Here is a 26,276-nt window from a genome sequence, read left to right on the forward strand (position 1 = left end):
TTTTCTAATCTGCTGAATGCTGTGGCTAATGGTAGTCCGATTAATGCATGGCCTATATATGCAGAGAACTATACTATCTAGTGGCAAATTTACATTGCAAAAGTGGCTTTTACATTTAGTCATTTTACATTTAGTCATCCTAGCTTTTAGGTTTCTTTACACTGCTTAATGCTGCTCAGAGGTGGCATAAATGCATTTATGCAGCAATTACAACTGTATAATTTAATACTAGGGGCTGAGGTGGGTGAGCACTTATGAAGTGCTACAGGTTTCATTCAGATCAATCTTTGGTCTCTATATGCATGTATCAATGTTTGGCCACACCATTGCTTGTAGCACGTCAAAATCACTTCGCTTACTCAACACTTTAAATTAGAGAAACTTTCATTTGCTAGGCTTGACAACAGTGGCACTGTGAAGCCCAGGCTTGTTGAATCTCAGCCTCAGGTGAAATGGTTGTAATCCAAGCCTCAGTTAATCCACAAACCAGTCTGTGTTTATTTCATAAGTGTTTCATATTTGACACAGTAACTCCCGGCCAGCGCTGAATGCACACTTTTCTGTCTGAGGTACCAGTCTGATCAGTGGCATACATCTGGAGCGTATTTACATTTCTCTGGTGTTGCGACTTTTTAAAAATGACCTCTCTTCAGTGTTCCTTTCCTCCTACGTATGTTCCTTTGAAAACAGGGCAGGGTAGATCCGTTCTGTTTTTGTTTTTGCCACAAAGCTACACATTGTGTCGGTGCCAGAGAGTGACAAGGTTAAGTAATGTGAGTGCTTGTGTATGTTGGCCCTGGAAGCCACAGCGGGCATTTCCTACTCTCCAAGACATTTTTTTTTTTAAAGTTGGCAGAGAAAATACCAAAGCCTTTATATATATATGGATGTGGATCGGACCATTCATTGTCATTCAGGTGTGGTAATTGCTGAGAAGTTACTGGGCACTCATGTGAGATATGAATTCGCATTTGACCGGGGTCATAGAAGGTGAGCTGTATTGTGATCGAGGCGATCCAAATGACATTTTCCATTAAGAGAACAGGGAAATTGTTATCTGCCCCAAGATATCCCTACCTATCGATGCCTCTTTGTATTGCAAATCTATTATCTTTGCTTCTCAGGGTAGTTAAAATACTGGGAATAACAGATAACTCATAACATGCACAAGACCAGAAACCATCTATACGTATAGTGGGCAATCAAGACCTATGACAAAACATTCAATCTGTAATCTATCACATAATGGACTAAAAGTTCTTAGGACTTTCTCTGTGACTCAAGACGAGAGGGGGCTTGTGAAGCTCCAACCTCAACCCAAATAAGGGTGTTCACACACTATGCTCATTTGCAATTCAAAACACTTGAAGTAGGAGTGTTCTTTTCAACACCTTGGGACCAAAGGCATTTTATCTGACAGAAAGTACTCTGAAGTGCTTAAGCATCAAGATAAAGAAGGCCTGGAGAAAGAGCCACGAGTGTTTAATCCTGCTTCGTATACACATTGACATCTTATCTGCAAGCTTAAGGCTTGGCCTGAAAGGCAAGACTCTGCTGACATTTCAAAGCACAACTTCCCTTCGTTTTAAATATCTGGCAATTCTCAAAGCTCAGATAGATAAAGGAAACCGCAGCACTGGGAGTTGCTCTCCATCTCCATTTTAAGATGTTTTGAGAACATTTTTACCCCCAAGGATAATGCATATTTCACAAAACAGATGCAGCTGTAAATTTTGGGTATCAAACTTTAAAATCTAAATCCTCTCTTCTTTATCTGAACAGTGGCCCCATCTGATGAGTCTTGAGACTACATCAGGGATCTGGCCTATTACTCGGGCACCAGACATGGACTCGAGAGGAGCCAAAGTGGCAATAGGATTTCAGAGGAGCTCAACCTCTGATGATGACTCTGGATGTGCTCTGGAGGAGTACACATGGGTTCCTCCTGGACTACGACCTGAGCAGGTAAACCTTAAGCCTCCTATCTCATTATATACATAGATTTCTCCCCAAAGGTAAGGCCAGACAGCCGTATCTAGAAGTATAAAGCATAACTCATGCTTTTGATACTTCTAATTATCTGCAGACATCCAAAAATTCAGGCAGAAACTGTCTTTCCCTTTCTGAATCCACAATTTTTAGACATTTCATGCCGGAGAGAAGCAGGCGATTTAAAGAATTCCCTTTTTCATGGTTTTACTTCAAGTCTGATTCTCAGCCAGTGTAGGTTTGTGATATAAAACCAGCCAGTCAAGCTTTTGAAGTTTGATGGCTACCTTCACACTTGGGTATGCATTTTTTTCAAGAGGGACTGAGCTTCTGAACGTGAGGTTTAGGCAATGCATGCATTACTGGCATCTCATCTACCCTGAAACACAGCTGCACATGACCTTGCACGGAAGCCAACAGCTCTTAATGAATGTACACTTTGACGTGGGCAAAGTCTGGCAAGCTTTCTAAGTGGAGACTGGACCCTCTCAACCTTGACATTGAGCACACATGCGACCTATATCTGACTGACAGGGTGTTGATGGGCAGCACAAAGCCAACTGAAAGTAGCAGAAAACTTTTAAAGGGCAAAACAACTAGTAAAGAACTACAAAGATAGGAACATTAGGGAGGGAAAATATTTACATGTTGAAAAGTCAACCATTTTTCTTAGAAAAGAAATACCATTGTGAGGAACGAGAATTAGCGGTAATTGCTGTGAATCCTCCCTGCGGTGTACAAACTGTTGCAGGCATTTTATTTCACTGAGACAAGTCTCAGCAAGTGAAGTCATTAAATGGCAAAATGCTTAAACTACTGCCATACTATGGCAGGAAAATTAATAGCATTGTTTTCAAAAAATATATCAAATGACTTTAACTTTTTTAGTTTGCATGCCTATTAATCAAAAATGTGTGCTAGAACTTGTATTGTCTGGTAAATATTTCCCAAATCCATTGTTCATTGAAAAACCATATTACACCATTATGTTGAAACTATGTAACTATCCCTGTGGTTTCAAAGGTAACAATTTACAATAAGTTTTAATTTATGCACGATAAACCTTTAAACCGCATTTATTAATTTATGTTAAATGTCAATTCATAAATTATAATATTCAATAATATATTTTAAGTCAGCAATTGACTTAGACAAGTATAAATTACCAAGTTATCATATAGAACCTTATTGTAATGTGTTACCGTTTTAAAAATATTACCAATGTCAAAGCTGGTGTTCCTCAGTGCATTGGCTTAAACTGCTTGAACTGTACTCATGTGGTTCAAGCACTAGTCCCAACAAAACAGCCATTTAGAAAACCTGCTTTCTTGCCCTGCTGTGTGCAGTAAGCAAACAGAACTGAGACTGTGTCTAGGGGCTAGTTGGCGCTTTCCTGAAACAAGGCAATACACAAACACACATGCAGAACCAACAGGGGTGGAGGTTGGTCTAGAGTGAAAGAGGGACTGGAGTGAATCTGAATGTGTTTTTCTAACCCCCACCTTCTCCTCGTTTTTCAAAACGTGGAGTGGGAGGCCTGACATCCTCATGAAAGCTCTTCTCTCAGTTCTGTGAAATGCACTGCAATCAGCTTTGAATGAGGAACAAACTGTAACTTGAAGGCAAAAACATTATTCCTGAGGTTTAGAGAGAATTTAGGGCAATCTGTATGACAGCTCTCCGTATCGAATCCCACTCACATCCCAACCCCACTGCTACAGAAATAACAATCTGCCTTCATCTGGATAGCAACACTTAAACACAAGAAACATTCCAGCAGGCATCTATCTTTGTGTCTTTAATGGCTTACCGCCCCATAAATATTCTTCAGGGTCGCCACTGACAGACACCGCTGTTTAAACACTTTGTCCCGGTCAATGATATACCCACTTCCCCCTTTTTGGGGGAGACAATCGGGAGAAGCCTGTATGACAGGTTGAATGATATAGCACCAATTGAGGCTGGTGTCTCATTTCAGCTTTCAGCTGTTGAAGGCAAACGCTAATCCTCTCACTCTCTGTTTGCCTTCTTTTCCCATCAGGTTCAGATCTACTTTTCATGCCTGCCAGAGGAGAAGGTGCCATATGTCAACAGCCCAGGAGAGAAACACAGGATCAGACAACTACTCTATCAGCTGCCACCACATGACAATGAGGTATGAAGAAAAAAACTGAACGATGAAAGTGACAGATGACTGCTGGAATACACAACGGTTTTACTAGAGGACTTTATGATATCGAAGATAGAAATGCATACAATCCCTCTCAAGTTTGCATACAAAGATGTTTTAGTACTATCACAGAGGGGTATCCTTTCTCCTTTCCTCTAGAAGCAATAAAATGTTCCTCTGTGATTTTTATGGTGCTTGCTGTAAGTCCGAGTACTGTGTACTTTAGCAAATTCCTGGCATAACTGTGGGTTACAGATCTTCACGTGTGGCATCATTGTTTACCCCCCTGCAGGGCCAAACAGAGCAAATTGTTTGTCTTTTGTCATCTTGTACGAGTTCCACAAGTCTGTTATAAACTTTGACGTCAATTTGTGTACTTTTTAACTTAGCCCCAGAAAAGAAACTCACGACTTTGTCATCAAATGCAAACTTTTCCCATCCCTTAAAAGGGAATGAAGCCTTTGATAAAAAGTATATCAGCTATTCATCTGTTCTTAATTTAAACAACTCTTTTTTTTACCTTTGCTTCAACACAGATCCGATACTGCCAGTCCCTCAGTGATGAGGAGAGACGAGAACTCCACATGTTCAGCATTCAGAGGAAGAAAGAGGCACTTGGGAGGGGAACACCAAAACTGCTTCCCAGAGCCCTGCAGCACGTTTGCGAGCATGTATGCATAAATGTTCCTGATATTTTTCCCACCATCTGTAAAAATTTAAACTTGCAAATATCAAAATTAAAGATGGGGCATGAGGCCACATTAAAACTCCTAAAGGTGATTTTGTGAATGTCTTTAATGTATACTCATTCAACCAATTGCTACACTTGAAGGAAGATACATAGTCGTTCCTGTGACCATAAATTCTGGCCTTATCAAATCTACTTACGGTCATGAAAATGCAGTTTCTGCTTCATGCTACATTCACTTGGAAACAGTGTTGACTTGTCATGGCAAATCAGCCAACTTGGATTCGGGCAAATGGTCCAATTATGGCCTAAAGACAACCAAAGCACAGAGAAAATTCATGGAAAAGATTAAGTATTACAACACACAATCTTTGGCTGAAGACCATCTCCTTCAGGGGCTGGAGTTAGCACATAAGAGCCAGTTCAGAGGGTTCTTTCCTGTTGAGAAGACTTATAAACACAAACCAAAAAAGTCTAGCATCATAATACCTCCGAAAAACAGATGTATCCCTTCACCACAAATTGCCACACAAGACACTGCAGAGCAGTGCTAATCTCGGGGCTCGGTTTCCGTTGCCAAAAAAATTTGCGGGACACTCAACACCCCTGTTTCCAAGGCCAACGGCCATGTAGTAATAAGTGGAAGCAGCTGTGAAATGAATACTTTGGCACAAGTACTTTTAAAAAGACCATGATCATGCGTTTGGTCATGCTCAGTTGGTCTTTAGAAGACCATTTCAACAGAGATGGGAGTCTATTTTAATTAAAACTTAATGTCTTTGTTCCGAAGAAGAATGTAGAATAAAGCCCAGTATATTGTAGGATGGCTTGGAATGACCAGAGTACACCATACACCAGAATGTAATTCTCATAAAATCTTATTTTGAATTCCAGTGTAAAGAGAACATTAAAGGTGGAGAGATGGCAGTGTTTGCTTCACGAGCGGGCCCCGGACCTTGCTGGCACCCGGCATGCTTTACTTGCTTCACATGTCAAGAACTTCTGGTAGACCTCATCTATTTCTACCACAATGGCAAAATCTACTGCGGTAGACATCATGCAGAGCTTCTGAAGCCACGGTGTTCAGCTTGTGATGAGGTGAGGATATATATAATTTTCTAAAGACCCAATATACAAAGAAACTAAATGTACACAGCCAATACGAATTTCTAATTTTGTCTCTTCATAGATAATCTTTGCTGACGAGTGCACTGAAGCTGAAGGTCGTCACTGGCATATGAAACACTTCTCTTGCTTTGAGTGCGAGACTATTCTAGGAGGACAGAGGTACATCATGAAGGATGGCCGTCCATTCTGCTGTGGATGCTTCGAGTCACTATATGCAGAGTACTGTGAGGCCTGTGGAGAAAATATTGGTGAGTTACCTTTGGAACAACTGAAACTGTTTGGCAGGGATTATCTGGTTGAAAAAAGTACAGCAATTCTTACTTGCCGATTTACCTTTATTCAGGAGTCGACCATGCTCAAATGACGTATGAGGGTGTACACTGGCATGCTACTGACAAATGCTTCTGTTGTGTCCAATGCAAAACATCCCTACTGGGCTGCCCCTTCCTTCCAAAAGAGGGCCGGATCTACTGCTCTAAGGACTGTAGCCTAGGTGAGGACGTCCATGCTTCTGACTCCTCAGATTCAGCTTTTCAGTCTGCCAGATCACGGGAATCTCGACGCAGCATACGAATGGGCAAGAGTAGTCGCCCTACAGAGCAGTGCCAGCAGACAAAACTCTATTCAGCAACAGATTACAGGACCTCCAGTCTCTGTGGTGACAACACAGAGACTGTGTGTCATCAACTGGAGAGAATCAACTTTGCAGAGGACAGCTACTGGAGAGATCGTGATGAGCAGGAAGGCCCTGAGGACTGTGTGGAAGATTGGGCTGAGCATGAAGACTACATGACTCAGCTGCTACTGAAATTTGGAGACCGTGGTGTCATTCACACGGAGGACACCAGGCCAGCCGAGCCATGGATGATGAAAGACTCTGAGACCAACAGGACCAAACCAGAAATGAAGATCAGCAGCCATAATTTGGCAAGTAAGAAGCACCACACAGAAATGTATTGGGCCCAGTCTCAGGATGGACTTGGAGACTCTGCCTATGGTAGTCACCCTGGTCCAGCTAGTGCTAGAAAGATTCAAGAGCTGGAGATGGATCAGGGAGCAGTACCTGGATTCTGGTCTGAGCCCAGGCAATGGTATGAAGACTCACTGGAGTGCATTACAAGTGAATTCCAGAAGGCAGAGCTCAACATTGGAGATTCAATGGATTCTCTAGCTCTATCAAATATTACAGGTAGTGTACGAATGTAAAATTTCAAACAGCATCTATCAGTCTTGTTCCTTCTTAAATGAATCTTAATTACTCATTACATGTCTTCCATTTCTCAGGAGCTTCGGTGGATGGAGACAGCAAAGACAGACAGACCATCTACTCCCTCCAAAACATGAAAGACCAAGAGAGAGCGTTGGATGAGTGTGATAACATTAGTAACATGGGCACACTAAACTCCTCAATGCTCCACAGAAGCGCTAATTCCCTGAGAAGTTTAACCTCTGAGCAGGACCGTGAGGAGACACTGAGGCAAGGTGAGAGAGAAGACGAGGAAGAGGAGGACAGAATTCCACCTTATTTTGGAGAGGAAGCACCCTCTCCATTGCATCTTCCAATGCTGAGAAGGACCAAGTCTCAGTCTCAGCCCCAATCCAGACCTCAGCAAGTGAAGTTCTCTGAAGATGTTATGGATAAAGAATATTATGGCGGACTAGGCTTGAGGCAACCACCAATGAGCGAGAGGACTCGCAGACGGACCCATCACATGGAGGAGCAGCCACAGAGGCGTCCTGCTAACAGACATCACAAACGCAGACAGGGCCGGAAAACACGTTCAGAAAATGCCTTACACCTGCCTTCCAAAAACCGGGGTAAATTGCATGTTGTGCCTCAGATAATCAGCTCAAGCATACCAGAGCCCAGGAACGGTATTCTTTTAAATCACTCTTATCATCAAGCCCCAACAGACTTTGCTCAGCAGGGCATTGTCCGAGTGGACCACTTCCAAAACTTTTGTGATGATGATGATGACGACGACGAGGATGACTGGTGTTCAACATGCTCCTCTTCATCTTCAGAGTCTGAGGAGGAGGGATTCTTTCTTGGTCAGCCAATTCCCAAACCCCGATCTCAAAGTTTTCATTATTACACAGACGACTATCCGACTCGCGTCACTGCTTTAACACCTCCTTTCAGTTCACGGACCAAACTGAAAAAGAAAGGTCATAAGGGCAAGAACTGCATAATTTCTTAGACTTTAGACTGAAAACCTGCATCTGCTGCAGCTGGAACATACACACATGTGATTCTAAAGCTGGAAAACAAAACTTTTTTTTCCTCGAGATTTAAGTTCTCTTTACAAGTACGGAGTGTCAGTTGTGTTGCTGTTGGTATGAACAATGAAAGTAACATAATATTTCCTTGTACATTGTATAGCAAAAGCATTATTCCCAAAAAAGCAAAATTTTGAGTAGCATGTAGACTAACTAAATAATTATTTAATAGTGCAAGCAATGTATATTTGTTAAATTAAGATTGGAATTTTGATATTTTTATATCCAAATATGTTAAATGATTAATTACCACGATTCCTGGCCTCAGATGGAGTTATAATTATTGATCAAGAAAATTGAGGTTTGCCATTTTATTGACCAGGGGTTTGCAAATGCAAAATATATATGCACAATTCATATGCTTAATGGCCTCGTTATGGTACTCTGCAGGTGTAATAATTGCACCCTTAAATGATTTTTCTGTCGACAATATGCTTATGCGCTTAAACAGTGTTGGGGGAATCTTCTCTCTATTATGTACATTTCACCACAGGTAACATGCTATCCTTTTTTAACATTAAGATGACAATAAAACAATTCAAGAGCGATTTAATAGATTCCATTGCACTTTGATTTTTCTCATTTGTTCATAGGCTGCTTGAGAAAAATATATGATTACTAAACTTAGCAACTTTAATTACAAACATGAAATCACAAAAGGGGCTTAAATCAAAAGGAAAAATATGCATTGTAGTAGGTTCAAGACTCTTTAATACTACACAAAGGAAAAACTACACAAATACTTGTGTTGGGTTTTCACCATATAGTGGCCGGAAAATGTGATAAAAAAAAAAAAAAAAAAAAAAGATGAAAATGCATTATTGTCAGCTGCACAGCTTAACAGTACTACAGATAGCAGCAATTTGCTGAACCCATAAAGATTACTTACCATAATTCATTCTTCAACTTTTCTCACTGGTTTGAATGTAAGTGAATTAATTGGCAACAACAGAACCCTTTCAGTTTATACACAATTGATCAGAACAAACACCATCATCTAGTAAATCTCCTCAGTGGGTTAATAATCTCTATAGCTTCTGCAATTAATAAGGAATAGAGCAAACCCTCTTCTGGCACTGCTTTCCTTGTGTTTGCCATCTAATATTTTTATTAATCTTAATGTTGAAAGGTTACAAAAAGATTATACAACCTAGCATCGACTAGTGTCAATGGATGAACGGAACAGGATAAATGAAATGCATAAAGAGATTTTCCTTGCCCCGTTGCAGACCAGGAAGATTTATTTTAGGAGGACACTCACTACACTGGGGTCTTTACATAAATCATAAAAAAAACAATGAAGTACTTTTGTGTAGGTACAGAGGGGAAAAAAACTAAACTGCTGGTCGAGTAAAATGGGGCCACCTTAGACAGCAGGTTCAGGCTGTCGTACCACCTCATCGAGTTCAGCAATGAAGTTTTTCAAGTCATCAAGGCATCGCTCGCGGATCTCAATCAGGTTCTCTTTTAGTGGGTTCTGCAGATGCTTTTCTAAGCTGGGTTCCTTAGCCACCAGCATCTTCACCACCATGCCAAACGTCTCACAGTCCTGACGATAGACCTATAAAACAGCCCAATGTTTGAAATTATAAAGCAGTAATATTGTCCAACATGTACAATGTGCACACAATTGTCAATCCCCAATCATTGCATAACAGTGTGTGTTCACGTCTAGTTACTTAGACCTCATCAAACAAGGTTCCTTAAAGTGTGTTAAATGTGGCACTGTAAAATGTGATTTTCTTTTCCATTTGGCTTTCTAACCAACATAAAAACACACGCCTTGACAAGCTCAGACAACAATTTCTTGATGATAATAATTCATCCTGGAGCTCACAAGATTTTTTTTATGCTGAGCAAACCATTCAGATATGCATTTACCCTGTTAACATTTTCATTGGCCTTGAAAAATAAATGAAAAGTTGCATTTAACAATATTTTTAAGCAGCAACGATGCTGCATTAATCTAACTGGAAACAATATACTCTACTTGTGCTTGAATTTTATGGCAAATACATTGTGTTGCCAATCACGACACAGTCTCAAGACCCATCTCATAGAACAGACCATGAAAGCATCTTTAATCTAACTATTTCTGTTCACAGAAGACATAGGGATGGAGAGCGGTTTTGTTGTGTATTTGGGAGAACATTCTGCCTTTCTGATCTGCCATCCAGACGATAGAACAAAGCCTCAAACTAAAACTTTCAGAGCTCAGTTATGTTTACTGTGGTTGGATAATCAAACACTTCTGGACATCAAAGCAATGCTTCAGACCCAGGGGAGTCTGCATAACCTCTACAATTACCTTCACTCACACACAGCCCTCAGGACATGTAACTTATAGCTGGAGATCATATCTTGAAATTTACATCAAGAGACAGTGATAAAATCAGACTGTCATGACTAAATGATGGCGCGGAGCAACACAATGCACCCAAACAAAAATGAAAGAAACTGATGGTTAAACATCGCACCAGTTTCAGACATGGCCCTGACATTACATAACCATACAACATCTGGAAATACTTAAAATATAACAGGAACTGAAAACTTTGGGCATAATTAAACGAAAGAAGACAATGCATATCTTCCATGTTTCCTTCTACTTTCCCCCACAAGTCTGGAAAAGAAATGTGACCACCCAACCAAATTTGCTGACTAATAATTTTTTGCAGTGAGCTCCTCATTAGCGCCTAACATAAGGGCTCTTTCCCATGGCTGAGTCAATTTCTAGTAAAATGAGATCACCTGGTTCCAGGAATCACCGAGGCCCACACACAAAGCCCAGAGTTCTTGTGTGAGAACTGCCTCTAATAGTCATGAAGTCGAATAGGTTCAATGAGAAGACTCTAATAGTCAATTAGAACATTCCAGAATAGAATGGATAAATGATGTAGAAAGGAAGTACTCTGTAGCCTGAGGCTGCAGGTTAAGAGAGACCGCAGTTAAATAGTCAATCTGTGTGACTGTTTAAATTGCATTAACGCTCAGCCAATTAACCTGGTTGCTGGAGCCTTGTAGCCTACGTGCTATTTTTAAAAAACAGGTTGAAAATATTGTTAGTTACAAATTAAGATCAGTACTATAGACTAAATAAATAAAGAGTTTAAACTAGAAGTAATATACGGTAGCAGTAGCACCGCTTGCCTTTGCAAAACTTGCCGGCACAGTGATCAGTTGTGTGTGGTTTCCAGACATTACGTAGTTGCTAAGCTGTTTTGAAAGATTTTTGGGTGGCTTTTTACTGGCCCAAGCCAATAATGTGTCTAAAAGCAAAATCACAGTAGCAAAATTTCAGAAAATGTTTGCAGACAAAAAGGTCCATTGTTCACAGTCAATATGCACTCTTGAATCTGAAGTCACTGTTTGTTGATGTAGCGAGTTTGCGTGAATCTGCATGGGTAAATTCAGAAAAACCTGAGTCTAATACATTCCATCGCAGTCGGGCTGCTACCTCTGGTTTTTGCAGGCGCAGACAACATGGTGATAACAGAACTTGGGCTTCTTCAACCTCATGTGATTCTGACTCCGATCCTGTTGGACGACGGCAAAATGGTTCCACTTTTTTAGGCCGTACTCAGCCCGACAGTTATGGAATGGATCGAAGAGTAAATCGATCAAGAAGAGATGTAGAAGGGGCAAGCAGAAAAGGCCTTTCTCTACCTCCACGGATGACAAGGAGCAACCAGGGGATGCGTTAATGAACTTTTCAGATAAGTCAATTTCAAAACCTTGTGTTACTGCTCTGAGCAAGGGACTTTCCTTTATTCCTACTACTGAAACTAATGATTTTGACACTATGATTGACTTTCACAAATTCTTTAGAACATTGAGACTTCGGGAGTTCTTTGGTACAAGTGAACAGTTGTCCGCATCTAATGATGTTCTGCCCGTTACCACACAGGGTGTTACTCTTGAACAGTCTATGGCTCGTCTTCCTTTTAAAAAGAAATCTACCTTTATTCCATCTAATAATAGAAATTCGTCCTTAGACACTTATTGTAGACTTGTGGAATTTGATGAAAAAAATGTACTTAAGAATAAGAGGCAATATAAAGTCTATAATAATTTGTCAAAAATTGAGAGGGATGCTTTACTTGATCTTAGTAAAGACAATACGGTGGTAGTGCGTCCTGCAGATAAGGGTGGAGCTATTGTACTTCAACGAGCTTCAGATTATGAAAAAGAAATTCGACAGTTGGATGATCATGTTTTTTATTAATTCTTACCTGCTGATCCCACTAATAAATTAAAAACGTGGATTCATTCCAAGTTATTGTCACACTTTGAAAACGGTGAATTCAGTAAAAATATAAATTTCTTAAAGTAGTTTTTCCAATTACACCTATTATATATACATATATATAAAGTTCATAAAGGACTAGATACCCCTTTGAAAGGTCGTCCTATCATGAGCGGTATTGGTAGTCTTACTGAGAACATTTCTTCTTATGTGGATTTTTATATCAAATCATTTGTACCCAAGTTATCATCTTATGTAAGAGACTATGGATTTTATTGAATCTTTATATGGTGTTGATTTTGCTGTTAATCAGAAATAAATCATTTCTGATCAACGATTTAATAACCACAAACAACCTGGATTTTATGTTTCTAAATGAAACATGGCTAGAAGACAGCTGCAGTACAAAAAAAAGTCCTCAATGAGCCCTCCTAACTTTAATTTTATAAGTGTCTGCAGGACTGTTAGGAGAGGTGGAGGTGTAGCTGCTCTGTTTAAAGATGTTTATCAGTGCAAGCAAATGTCATTTGGTCAGTATTTGTCTTTTGAATACCTAGGTATTGTGCTGAAAGGTGCTCCACGCACCCTGTTTATCATTATTTACAGGCCTCCAAAATATTCTCCAGCCTTTGTTGATGAGTTCACTGAACTGTTATCAATGATTTCCTCAGAGTTTGACTGTTTTGCTATTGCAGGGGATTTTAATATTCACATAGATAATGCAGAAATCAAAACTACAAAATAAATTATAACTGTTTTAAACACTTTTGACCTGAGTCAGCATGTGCACGGACCCACACACAATCGTGGACACACTCCAGATTTACTCATCAGTAGAGGTCTAAACATCTCATCCATTGTAATTAAGGATGTAGCACTATCTGATCACTTCTGTATTTTCTTTGATATATTGATCTCAGTCACCACTGAATCTAGATCTGTCTCTATCAGAAAGAGATGCATTAACGAGAACACTAGTGCGCTATTTATGAAGGCAATATCATTAACACCAAGCATTTCTGCAGACCCTGTTGATCTTCTCCTGGAGTCATTTAACTCAAAAGTTAAGAATGTTATTGATGATATTGCTCCGATAAAGGTCAGCAAGAAGACTGGCAGACAAAAATCAGTTTGGAGAAAATCAACAGCAGTTCAGAGCATGAAAAGATAATGCAGAAAAGCTGAGCGGATGTGGCGGAAGATGAAACTCGAAATTCACTATAGCATCTATAAAGACAGCCTTCATGCTTTCAATGTGGAACTAGCCACAGCTAGACAGACTTTCTTTTCAAACCTTATAAACAGTAACTTAAACAACACTCGCACTCTTTTTGCGACTGTTGAGAGACTGACAAACCCCCCAAGTCAGATTCCCAGTGAAATGCTCTCCGATAGCAAATGCAATGAGTTTGCTTCCTTCTTTTCTGAGAAGATCAATAATTTCAGAAAGGAGATTGGCACATCCTCAAGTTATGCAGCGGTCACACAGATTCGACCGCAATTTCAAAAAGAAGTGACTGTGTTTTTAAAAAAATTGATAAAATTTTGGAATAAATAGTACAGCACCTTTAATCTTCAACCTGCTATCTTGACACACTTCCCACATCCTTTTTCAAAAATGTGCTTAACTGTTTAGAAGCTGATCTCTTAGAAGTAGTGAACGCCTCACTTCTTTCTGGGACTTTTCCAAACTCCCTTAAAACTGCAGTTGTTAAGCCCTTTCTGAAAAAGCGCAATCTTGATAACACCATGTTGAGCAACTATAGACTCATATCAAATCTTCCTTTCATAGGTAAGATTATTGAAATGGTAGTTTTTAATCAGCTGGACAACTACTTAAACTCAAATGGATACCTGGACAATTTTCAATCTGGTTTCCAAGCACATCACAGCACAGAGACAGCACTCATTAAGATAATAAAGGATATTCGCTTCAATTCTGATTCTGGCAAAATATCAGTGCTGGTACTACTAGATCTTAGTGCTGTGTTTGACACTGTCGATCATAACATACTTCTAGAGAGACTGGAAAACTGGGTCGGGCTTTCTGGGATGGCACTCAAATGGTTCAGATCATACTTAGAAGGGAGAGGTTATTATGTGAGTATAGGAGAGCATAAGTCTAAGTGGACGGCCATGACATGCGGAGTCCCACAAGGCTCAATTCTTGCACCGCTCTTGTTTAGCCTGTATATGCTCCCACTAAGTCAGATAACGAGGAAGAACCAAATTGCCTATCACAGCTATGCTGATGATACCCAGATTTACCTAGCCTTATCTCCAAATGACTACAGCCCCATTGACTCCCTCTGTCAATGCATTGATGAAATTAACAGTTGGATGTGCCAGAACTTTCTTCAGTTAAACAAGGAGAAAACTGAAGTCATTGCATTTGGAAACAAAGATGAAGTTCTCAAGGTGAATGCATACCTTGACTCTAGGGGTCAAACAACTGAAAATCAAGTCAGAAATCTTGGGGTGATTCTGGAGACAGACCTTAATTTCAGTAGTCATGTCAAAGCAGTAACTAAATCAGCATACTATAATCTCAAAAACATTGCAAGAATCCAGTCAAGATTTGGAGAAACTTGTTCATGCCTTTATCACCAGCAGGGTGGATTACTGTAATGGTCTCCTCACCGGCCTTCCCAAGAAGACCATTAGACAACTGCAGCTCATCCAGAATGCTGCTGCCAGGGTTCTGACTAGAACCAGAAAATCAGAGCATATCACACCAGTCCTCAGGTCCTTACACTGGCTTCCAGTTACATTTAGGATTGATTTTAAAGTACTTTTACTTGTTTATAAGTCACTCAATGGCCCAGGACCTAAATATATTGCTGATATGCTCACTAAATATAAACCGAACAGACCACTCAGATCATTAGGATCGAGTCAGTTAGAAATACCAAGGGTTCACACAAAACAAGGGGAGTCTGCTTTTAGGTATTATGCGGCCCGCAGTTGGAACCAGCTTCCAGAAGAGATCAGATGTGCTAAAACATTAGCCACATTTAAATCAAGACTCAAAACTCATCTGTTTAACTGTGCATTTGTTGAATGAGCACTGTATGTCCGAACTGACATAGTATAATAATTTTCTTTAAATTTATTTTAAATCAATTTCTATATCATTTTAAAATTCCTTGTTTTTATTATTTTTATTTCCATGTTTTTATTGATTTTTAATGTCTATTTCACTTTCTTTTATGTAAAGCACTTTTAATTACCACTGTGTATGAAATGTGCTATATAAATAAACTTGCCTTGCCTTGTTGATGATGTGCTTCTTGCTACTTTTGATGTTCAGAGTTTATATACCAACATTCCTCATACTGAAGGTTTACTTGCTTTAGAACACTTTTTAACACAAAGATCTGTGGATGTAAAACCTAGTACAGCATGCTTACTGGATTTAGCAAGTATTGTCTTGACTAACAATTTTTTTCGCTTTCAGGAAGATTTTTATTTACAAGTGAAGGGCACCGCAATGGGCAGTAAAATGGCACCTAATTATGCTTGTTTGTATATGGGAATTTTTGAAAATGACTTTTAAATGAGTCAAATTCTTTTTTTCCTAAGATTTTGATTTACAAACGGTATATTGATTACATTTTTATGATTACTAAGGCTACACCTACAGAAATGTTGACGTTTTTGAATTATCTTAATTCAAGGGCTGAGCATGTGAATTTTACAATGGAATGCGATCCAGTAAGCATCGCTTTTCTTGATGTTAGTGTATACATATGTGATGGGAAACTCCATACCGATCTGTATCGAAAACCAACGGATCGCAATACTATTTTAAGAGGCGATAGTTTCCATCCTAGACCTTTAATTAAGAGTTTGCCTATCAGTCAATTTAAGCGTGTACGTAGAGTTTGTAGCACAGCTGAATCTTACTCTCAACAATCTACTGACTTAACTAAAAGATTTTTGAATCGTGGCTACCGTAAAGAATGGATCGATAATGCTAAGAAGAAAGTAAATGAGACATCTCAGATACAGTGCTTACGAACAAAACATAATAATAATAATAATACACAATTTTCTAATGCTCCTATTTGTACTATTAAGTACTCAGCATTAGGTGCGGCGTTTCGTAGAGTCTTAAATAAGCATTGGCATATTATTTCAAGTGATCCTAAATTATCAGGTATTTTTAGAAATTACCCGAAATTGGTTTTTAAACGCCAAAATAATCTTCGTGACTTGCTAGTGAAATCTGAATTTCCTTCACGTAAAAAACAAGGTATTCCTCCAGGCAATTACATGTGTGGCAATTGTGTCCAGTGTGCCTTTACACATAAGTGCAATTTCTTCAGTCATCCACACACTGGCCGCAATATTTCGATACGTGGCACTATTACCTGCGCTTCTACTCATGTGATCTAATTCGTTGCCCTTGTGGGCTTGCATACGTTGGTAAAACGACAAGACAATTACATACTCGCATCAGCGAACATCGCAGTAATATTAGAACTGGAGATATGCGTAGTCCTATAGCGTCTCACTTCAGACAAGTAGGCCATAACTTCAGTGTTTTACAATATATCGGTATAGAGAAGGTAATTAAACCCTCAAGAGGAGGTGATTACGAGAAGAAATTATTACAGAGGGAATGTTTTTGGATTTATACCTTAAATACTTTATCGCCATCAGGGTTGAATGAGGATTTTGATATTAAGCCTTTTTTATAGTGGTTGTACTAATACTTCATTTGTCGTTGAGTTAAGCGTTTTTTTTTTTTTGTCACATGACTTGTATTACTTGTCACATGTTTTTTTTTGTGTGTGGACCCAATTAAGGTGATTACCTGTTGCTATTTAAAGCTGATTTTATTCCATGTGGGTATTGAGGCTGATGAAGACCTGAGGGTCGAAACGTTGCTGTTATCAAATTCATTTGGAGCAGCTATTTTCAGTGTGCGGACTCCTCTCCTTTTTCTAAATTCAGAAATCACACAGATTCCTATTAAATTAACTAGATTTTACCTGTTAAAATTTTTGTGAACAACAGTAAATGTGACCAGACCTTTATATTCTTTGATATTTTTCTCTTTTTCTTCTGCAGGCTTAAAATCCTACGTCAAATATGAGTTACAGATCCTGCAAGAGAAAGTCAGTACACAAGATTTCCATAAATATCTGATATAACTGAGAGCCCATGTGGACGTTAACTGTATGTGTGGCCTAGAATTAAATTCAAATTAGATAAGAAGAGGGTTATGGTACTGTTATCAACTGAGGACAGTAGAAAAGACGCCTTGGTACACAAACCACTACTAAACTCAGTAAGTAGGGTTGATCTGAAGCAGAGGTTAACAGGAAGTTCCGAAGACCACTATTTTTAAAGCAAATTTACTCTATTTGCTAATACTTTTCTGCTGCTTTGTAATGATTAAATTCAATATTTTAATAGTATCAATTGTGATTCTAATTCATATTGCTATGCTGTCCTTTTATGAGATAACCTTGAACATACAAAGCCACCATAGCCACACTGAGATTAAATAATTAATCAATGCCAAGAATGCTGGGAAGCGATTTCCTAGAGCATGCTCTACTTCCATAGACTTCCTGTGAACCCCACCTCTGTCACCCAATCAAACAGGACCTAGAGAGTGTGTGTGTTCTTGTTCAGCCTTTCATGTGTCATTTTTGTACTGTGGGAGGCTGATTCCTGATTCCGGGTAAAGATAGCAGAGAATTATTCAGGAAGGGTGGGAAAGACAAGGAGGGAAAAGTGGGAAAGTATCTATACCCTAATAACTTTCAGAGTGGTTCAGCAAAAGTTCAGTTCTAGTTGTGTAAGACCAAAGTTAGGTGCATTATATAAAAGCTTTGAGTATAACGTTTTGGCGTGTGAAATTTCTATACATTCAGCTGCACGCCCAGCAATATGGTTAAAAGTAAAAGTAACAGAACTTCTCCAATTACATTGCTTGTGAATTGAATTCTGTCAAGAAATTTACTGTACTTAAATTAGCATATAGATGCCCCTAAGCATATGGACTAAAAACCACAAAGCGCTAATTTACAATCCTAAATAATTGTTAAGGATGCATATTCACCTTAATATAGTATACTCTTCTGGAACAAGAGCATAGAAAGCATCATGTAAGGGTAATAGTCTTTGGGGGCAACTGTGCATCAGTCCATTATTTTATTTGATCTGACATTTTCAGATCAGAAACATCAAACGTGATTAAAGAACGAAGGAATCAAACATCCCTGATGGACCTCAAAAGCCTTGCTTCAGACCCAGATTAAGCCTCACCGTGGACTCCAGAACTATCACAACAAAGATGCCCTACTTACAGTACTTTAGCAGCAAGGAATTCAGTCTCATTAGAATCACACGGGCTCATCTGTAAAATAAACATCTTGCAGGTCAAAACAAAACAATCGAGAGCCAACTAGATTCCTCTTTGAGCATGACTTGAACTGAACTCATTTAAAGTATATGCTCTCTGCCAAGATGAAACATAACTAATAAAAAAAAGAAGACCACAAGACTGAACAGATTAAAGTACAAATTATACTTCTTTGGTGTAACAATTTTGAAAAATTGTACTGGTCGGCCTTTTCCATTTAAGTGGTCCCCATGTGGATGAGGCTTTCACGCTGCAAAATGGATGCAAAAGTACCATAAAGAATCAAAAGTAGTCCATGACTTCACTAAACTTCAAGATTTTTGAAGCCATATGATAGTGCTTGTTATAAACAAACTGAACTTGAATTCATTTTTTTTATTGAATGTTTCCTCAGTAAACCATTAAATGTTGTGAACAGATCACTGAGTAAGTGTTGAACTCAAGAACCAGATCAGTCCAACTCATGAATTAATGATTTAGATAAGTTTTGAGTGCAGAAAACAAAGATGATTAAACATACAAGAACAATTCTTTGTCTAATCACATAAACTCATGTTTGAATCAAGGAGATCAATGGTTTTCTTGCTTGTACGCCATCATATGGTTTCAGAAGACATGGAAACTAGCTCAAGAGTCATAAAGTCGCTTTGACACTTTAAATATTCGAGTTTGTTATTGTCAACTCAATGTTATTGCATGGAAAAGAGCAACTGACACATTATTCAAAATTTCTACTTTTGCGCCCCACGCGCCCTTTAGATGTATATTGTTCAAGTGTATATAAACGTGCTGTATATTGCATGGCAGCTAAATGTTTGTTGGAAAAAGGTAAAGTGCAGAGTGTAGAGATGGCTAGACCAGATTGAAGGAGAAGCTAAACATCTGGTGGACACTTAAACAGAAACAACACACACACTTGTGAAATAACAGGCTTTGGCCTGAAAGGCATCCACACACTGTCACTGAAATATGTGCGTTCAGGGCAAATCAAAACACACTTCTACTTCCACTTCAAAAGAAGTGCAGAATTTTTTTTTTTAATAAAATCCTGAACAAATTACAGAATTGCAGATCTGTCAGTCGTTTATGCAGGAAAAGAAGCTTAAGTGATCGAGAATACAAAGAGCTATTCAAACACTAAAACTGATTCAAAGGGCTTCCTGTGAATTAAGAGGAAAGCTTAGCCATACATTAAAAAATCTGATTTATTTTCGATATGTAAATAACCCAATAAAGCTCAAGGCTGGGTCAAAAGCTGACAGTTAAAATTGTGCATCGTCAGCAGCTATTGAGCCAACACACCACTCCAGTGGGATCCCATCTTTCATTTAATAGGGCCAGTAAAGAGGAAGAGGAGAGAGCAGGAACTTTATTACGATCGTTCTGAACAAGCTGAGACAGTGGGCGTTTTACCTTTGTATCTCCTTAGTAAATGTGATGACCAACAAGAAAGGAAAAAGACAAAATGCATGCAAGTGGTAGTGCTCAAAAGTATTAAAAGTGCTCTTTTAAATGATGTTGTTGAACATAATAAATTGAATAATCTTTCAATGCATTAAATGACCTAAAATGTAAATTGTTAAACTCATTCTGGCAACCCTATTAATAATATACAGCATCCGGAACAGGAGGCATTAAAACCAATATGTGGCCATTTAAAACAAACATGGCACCACACTTTTCCCAACTATTTTAAACACTCTCAGACCTATGGAAACAAACGCTCAAAAGTGACTGGGGCATTTCTCAAACCTTCTCAATTTCCTGAGCCTTGGCAGCAATAGCTTGAGCTCGTCGCTCTTGAAAGTCGTCCATGACGGAGGAAGCTTCATCTACGGTGGGTGGAACTTCATCTGTGGGCCCTTCCACCATCGTTATCTCCTCCTGCAGTACACAAGACAAGGCGCTTTTAAAGGCTAGATTAATCCAGAAACATGTTCAGAGTAAAACACCCCAACAAATGCTGGAAATCTACATTCAGGAAAGTCCTGTTTTCTCCAAAACAGAAAACAGGCAAAGCAGAACAGCGGAATTGTATGACAGAATGGAAAAAAAAGTCATAAAAAAAGTCTAACAAGTTGGCTCTGTCTAGTTAGATCTACGACTTGGACCTGAAGCTACTTTTTGTCTCAAAAAATGAAATGTCCAACACTAATTAACCAAAATCAAATTAATAACAATCATTTGATCTAAGTAGGGATAGAAATATATTTAAGACAAGACCTGCAAAAGGCATTACAAACAAATATAAGCCCACCAAAGCAAAATCATCTGTTCTTTGTTCTTCAAACAATGAATCCCCAAAACAAGTGTGTTTGTTGAACTGAAGAGACCATCTATCAGGCCGAGTTTCCCCTGGCAAAGCCTTTTCATCGAAGGTACAAGGTTATGGCTTATGCCCCATGAACTGAGCTATGGAAGAAGATCAAAGGCTGAAGGACTGAAACATCCACCAACCAGAAACAACTTTCATCTGTACATGGTTCATAGGTGAACCTCAGTGATCAAACAAAAACTCACACAGGGTTCTTTAATAAGGCATTTCATGTCGTGTTGGCTTGAATCAAAACACTGTGTACTGGGACAAAACAAAACTGAAATATTTTAAAAATTATTTGTATATGTAATCGTATATGTTTGGGGGAAACCTCCCACTTTTGTTTCATCAAAACGTGTTTTTCCTTTCCTATCACTCAATATGGGTCAACATCAAATTCAAAAATAATGTGTTAAACATCTATCAGTTTATATATTAAAAAAAAAAAAAAAATTATATATATATATATATATATATATATATATATATATATATATATATATATATATATATATATATATATATATATATATATATATATATATATATATATATATATATATATATATATATATATATATATAAATAAAAGATTTTAGAAATATTTTTGCACATAACACACTTGCAATACACCATTAGATTTTTTCTGGTGTTGCCAAGTATTTATTCTACCTACTTAAAACAATGAAAATATTTAAAATCCTGAACAATTTCTTTACAATTTGGGTGACGCAGCTGACATATTACATTTGTGACACTTAAAATGCACACACAATTACCTATTATTAAATGATTAAAAAACTCAAGCTTTTTTTCCTCCAGCTTTTTAAGTAAGGAAAGCCAATGTCTAAATAACTACAGAACTAGTTTGTATTACAAATAAAAGAATAAAATATTCACAGAGGAGAGTAAAATTAAATTAATTATTTTCTTTTTTATTATACTAAATTTAATTAAATTTTATTTTATTGTTTTGAGAAAAACAAAAATCAGCATAAAATTGTTGTATGTTCACCATGATTATTCTCAGATTCGGTTCATCTAAACACAAAGAAGGAAAAAGAAGAGAGTACATGAGAGAAACAGTTCAACTAAATTATTTTAGGCTCTCAGTGCTCCCTTGAGTATGTCCAGAGTGCTCTGAGCCTCCGATAAGATCTTGGGATAAAGCTGAGAGTTGAGCTAATGGATTTCTCCCTCTTTTTTTAGCCTTGCTGCGGCCTGGGTGGCCCAATGATGTCCATGACTCTCCTTCAGCGACCTGCCGTGTTTTGTGTCAGAACCGTGCTTACAGTCTGAATAAACACGACATGGGCCGCTTGCCTTTCATAAGCCAAACAGGACCCTTTAAAAGCCATCATATGGGAGAGAGGAAAGCGCAAGCAAACAGCTTTTCAAAAAGAAAGAAAAAAAATCTCCTGATTTGCATTTTTTCACCATCAGCTGAAATTGCTGGCATGTCACACTTATTATTATTTTAGTGGATGAAAGGGAGTGTTCTGGTAAGCACATCTGTTCGGGAGCTCTGTGTGTGTGTGTGTGAGCGACTCACCTTAGTGGCTGATACGGAGCTATGGGGCGAACCGTCTCGTGATGCACTCACGGAGGGGCCGGGGGGCCTTTCCCTGTCTGTAGAAGATGAAAGACTGGAATCAGAACATAAGAAACAAAGCATCTGTTGTAGGACTCAAGCCAACAATGCAGCTATAGTTTGGACGTGGATCAACATCCCCCAGAAAGCCACGGAATATGGCCTTGCTTGACTCATTTGGAGCCATAAACGTTTTCACATGCTGGAACGGATCCTGCTCGCTTTCCGAACATCCAGCTGGCGTGCAGAACCAGGTGGTTCCCTCGCTGCCGATCAGGGCTCTTCCCTGCAGGCAAACCGCAGCCAGGTGCCTGCAGTGTCACCCTGTGACCCTCTCTGTGTGAGCTGTGGGCTCAACACCTACGGATTCGTTCGGCGAGAGATGAAGGAATGCTCGCTAAATTGATTTGGAGCGGAGAGGTCTCTATAACCAGAAGTTATGTTTAGATTTACACAGATTTAAGATTCCAATCTAAATCTCCTTGCGACGTATGCATGCACATCAAACATCTGGCAAAGAAAAGCAAAATGGGTATGGATGAAAGCTAGAGAAAAGGAAAGGTTTAGCAATCAGACACACTCCTGTGGACTTTTTACGATCCCCGGCCAAAGGAAGTGAGAGGAAAGCAGACAAACAAAACGAGGCTCTACGATAGTGCGATTAGCAACGCTTTCTCTCAAGTTACTGTGACTGCGGGCTGACCTTTACCTTAGAAAGCAAAGCGAAACAAAATCTCCTTGAGTGTGAGCCATAAACTTTCTTTATCAGAATTTAAGAGGAATATGATTTTTCGTCATGTTTTGGTTTCCAAAATATTCATATAAAATGGTACCCTGGTGACTAAATACCCAAGTACACTACCACTCAAATGTTTGGGCAGGTTTTTTGTTTTTTTTAAAGAAGTTATTACTTTTAACCAGCAAGGATGCATTAAATTAATCAAATAAGAAAGTAAAGACATTTATAATGTTACAAACGATTGCTATTTTAAATAAATATCACTCTTTTGAACTTTATGTTCAAATAATCAATGTATCAGTTTACACAAAATATTGAGCAGCACAACTCTTTTCAATGTTGATAATATTAAAAAAAGTTTCTTCTAACAGAGCATATTAGAATGATTTGTGAAAGATAATATGTTAATGAAGACTGGAATAACAGCTGCTGAAAATCCAGCTTTACCATCACAGGAATAAAGGAGTAAAAATATTACACAATATTACTTCTTTACTGCATTTTTCATCAAATAAACGCAGCCTTGGTGCACATAAGAAACTTACCAACCCCAAACTTTTTGATAGTACTATTATCTGCAATTAAATTTTTTTCTTTGGAAAGTAGCCAACTTTATTTATTTGGGAAGTAGCCATGTAATTATTGGAAAAACACAGTCAATTACATTATTGCAAAATAAACCATATCAAGATGATACAAGACCACACTGTTGTGTTTATTTATATTCAGTGATACGTCTGCCTGTACGTTATCCAGTAAAACAGATACACATTTATATTGTTTAATTTTTCTCCATGAGTTCATTTGTTTTACCAAAAAAAAAAAAAAAAAATTGTTGTGGACTAAATGACCATTTTTCAAAATTTAATTCATGTGGTCTTTCTGATGCATAATACATATGACCAGATAATCTACATGCCCCAAAAATGGCAATGTTTTACTCACCAGGTCCCCTGCCTGGCACTAACGGCTCCTCAAATCCTGAAAAAAACACAGGAAAACATTTTTGTACATGATCATCAAAAAAATAAAAAATACAAAAACTGTATTTTTTTAGTGAGCTGTATTCAGGTGTTTTTGATGCATTTCTTTGATCAGTATTAGAGGTTAGATCATATGATCACATGCAAGCCTGTTCCATCTTTTCACAGCAGCATAATCTAGAGACGCTCACTTGGGGTAGGTATGTCAATCCAAACTCGTGCATCCAATATTGGCTGCTCGAAGCGTCGTTCTGGAGCTTATTACTGAGGATCTCATTATAGTAACAGAAAACAGCAAAACAAACACAGATGGCAGTCTTTAATAGGACAGGCTTTGAGTGACATCATCTGTGATCGGAGGTCTGCGGTGGACGCTTGGGTCTAGTCATGTCCAAGCCTGTCTATTTTCAAACACGACGACTCAAATCAAACTTGTCTGGGAAGCATTTAGTATGTTTATCTAGTTTATATGAGAAATAAAGCAACCAGGGAAGGTCTTTCCACTCTGCAGCTGGCCGTATTAAAATGTGCTTGCGTGCAAATTAGTCAAAAAAGCCCTTAAATCAATCAACAGGCTTTTACATGTTTCAAATAGTCCACGTCAGGTCAAAGACTACACTTCAAGCGGTGCACTGACCCTTTGTACCGTCTATAGTCTGTGTGTGTGGGAGATCCCGCCGATGAGATTTCTCCAAGTGAAATGCAGAGAGGTTTGGCAGACTGTCTATACCTGTGAACACCACTGGCATTAAACAATGCTGAGTTGAGGTTGAAATGTCGAGGTCATAAACTCATCATGCATTATTATACGTGTGTATACACTTCCATTCTAACCCCAAACTTTTTAACAGTAGTGTATATGAATCAAAACCAAAGAAATACTAAGTAGTGATTGAACGGCCATTTTGACTGAAGATTTTTCATACTTTTCCCCTGCTGAGGCGGGAAAGGATGCACTTTGCCCCGCTCTGGTGAGTAGCTGCGGCTGCTTATGCTGGACCCCGACCGACTGTGAGGGGAAGGGGGGACGTCCCGCCGAGCTGGAGAGCGTTCACGTACTGGAGGGAACGGCGCCTTTCTTTTCAAGTTGTCCCGCTCCTCCCTTTGAGAGAGATGAGCACAAATATGCAAAGTTTTCTTGAGTATCTGCTCCCTAGTAGAATAACATGGGGCATTTTACTTTGAACGTATCTGAATACAAACCCCCGGTCCAGGTTCATTATGGCCTGCATGAGGGTGTCGTCTCCTGCATCAGGGGCTATTGTAGGGATAGACCTGGGCGGAGGAGGGGGAGCACCCAGGACTCGAGCATTCGGGGGAGGACCTGCACGATTGCTCGGTCTGAGGCAGGAAAAGAAAAATAAGACAAATATTTGCATTCACATTATGGATAAGAAATATTATGCATACTTTTTTTTCTCATGTATAAATTACATTTAAAAATGTATTAAAACATTGCAATACAAATCTAAAACAAAAAAAGTTCAGTTAGTAAAGAAATGTAAAAAAATAATAATAATAAAATTAAATGAATAAAACATAAAAAATCTTTTTCAGCTTTGCAATTACAGGAAAAAAATGAATTTTAAAATATATTAAAACATTAAACATTGTTTAAACATACTACACCAAAACAAAAAAATATTCTTTTGTTTTTACCAAAAACTGACAAAAATCACAGCAAAAATAGTTCAAAATATGCCAAATAAAATCCAAGTATGTGTGGTTTAAATAGTTGTACACTGTCCTCTGACAGGTTAAGAAGG

At 38.5% G+C, this 26,276-nt stretch overlaps 2 protein-coding genes across 6 annotated transcripts in view; one reads left to right on the plus strand and one right to left on the minus strand.

Annotated features, from left to right (window-relative positions):
• Positions 1–9,039, plus strand: part of LOC306858426 (prickle-like protein 1) — a 23,701-nt gene extending 14,662 nt beyond the window's left edge. Inside the window, exons 2-8 of one of the 2 annotated variants that reach the window (XM_079398973.1) lie at positions 1,783–1,965; positions 4,031–4,144; positions 4,696–4,830; positions 5,742–5,945; positions 6,037–6,223; positions 6,319–7,164; positions 7,260–9,039. In XM_079398973.1, the coding sequence (XP_079255099.1) occupies positions 1,795–1,965; positions 4,031–4,144; positions 4,696–4,830; positions 5,742–5,945; positions 6,037–6,223; positions 6,319–7,164; positions 7,260–8,176 (2,574 nt within the window). In that variant the 5' untranslated portion in view covers positions 1,783–1,794 and the 3' untranslated portion in view covers positions 8,177–9,039. The remainder of the gene's footprint in view (positions 1–1,782; positions 1,966–4,030; positions 4,145–4,695; positions 4,831–5,741; positions 5,946–6,036; positions 6,224–6,318; positions 7,165–7,259) is intronic. The other variant, XM_079398972.1, reaches the window with a different exon arrangement.
• Positions 8,950–26,276, minus strand: part of LOC306858427 (periphilin-1-like) — a 26,832-nt gene continuing 9,505 nt past the window's right edge. For 2 of the 4 annotated variants that reach the window (XM_079398976.1, XM_079398977.1), the window contains exons 6-11: positions 25,714–25,851; positions 25,437–25,612; positions 24,473–24,508; positions 22,750–22,826; positions 20,633–20,764; positions 8,950–9,816 (exon numbers count right to left, since the gene is read on the minus strand). In XM_079398976.1, the coding sequence (XP_079255102.1) occupies positions 9,622–9,816; positions 20,633–20,764; positions 22,750–22,826; positions 24,473–24,508; positions 25,437–25,612; positions 25,714–25,851 (754 nt within the window). In that variant the 3' untranslated portion in view covers positions 8,950–9,621. Of the gene's footprint in view, positions 9,817–20,632; positions 20,765–22,749; positions 22,827–24,472; positions 24,509–25,147; positions 25,241–25,436; positions 25,613–25,713; positions 25,852–26,276 lie in introns of all 4 variants that reach the window. The other 2 variants (XM_079398974.1, XM_079398975.1) reach the window with 2 other exon arrangements.

The sequence above is a fragment of the Barbus barbus genome (genome assembly GCF_936440315.1).
Source record: "Barbus barbus genome assembly, chromosome: 39".
Taxonomy (NCBI): Eukaryota; Metazoa; Chordata; class Actinopteri; order Cypriniformes; family Cyprinidae; genus Barbus; species Barbus barbus.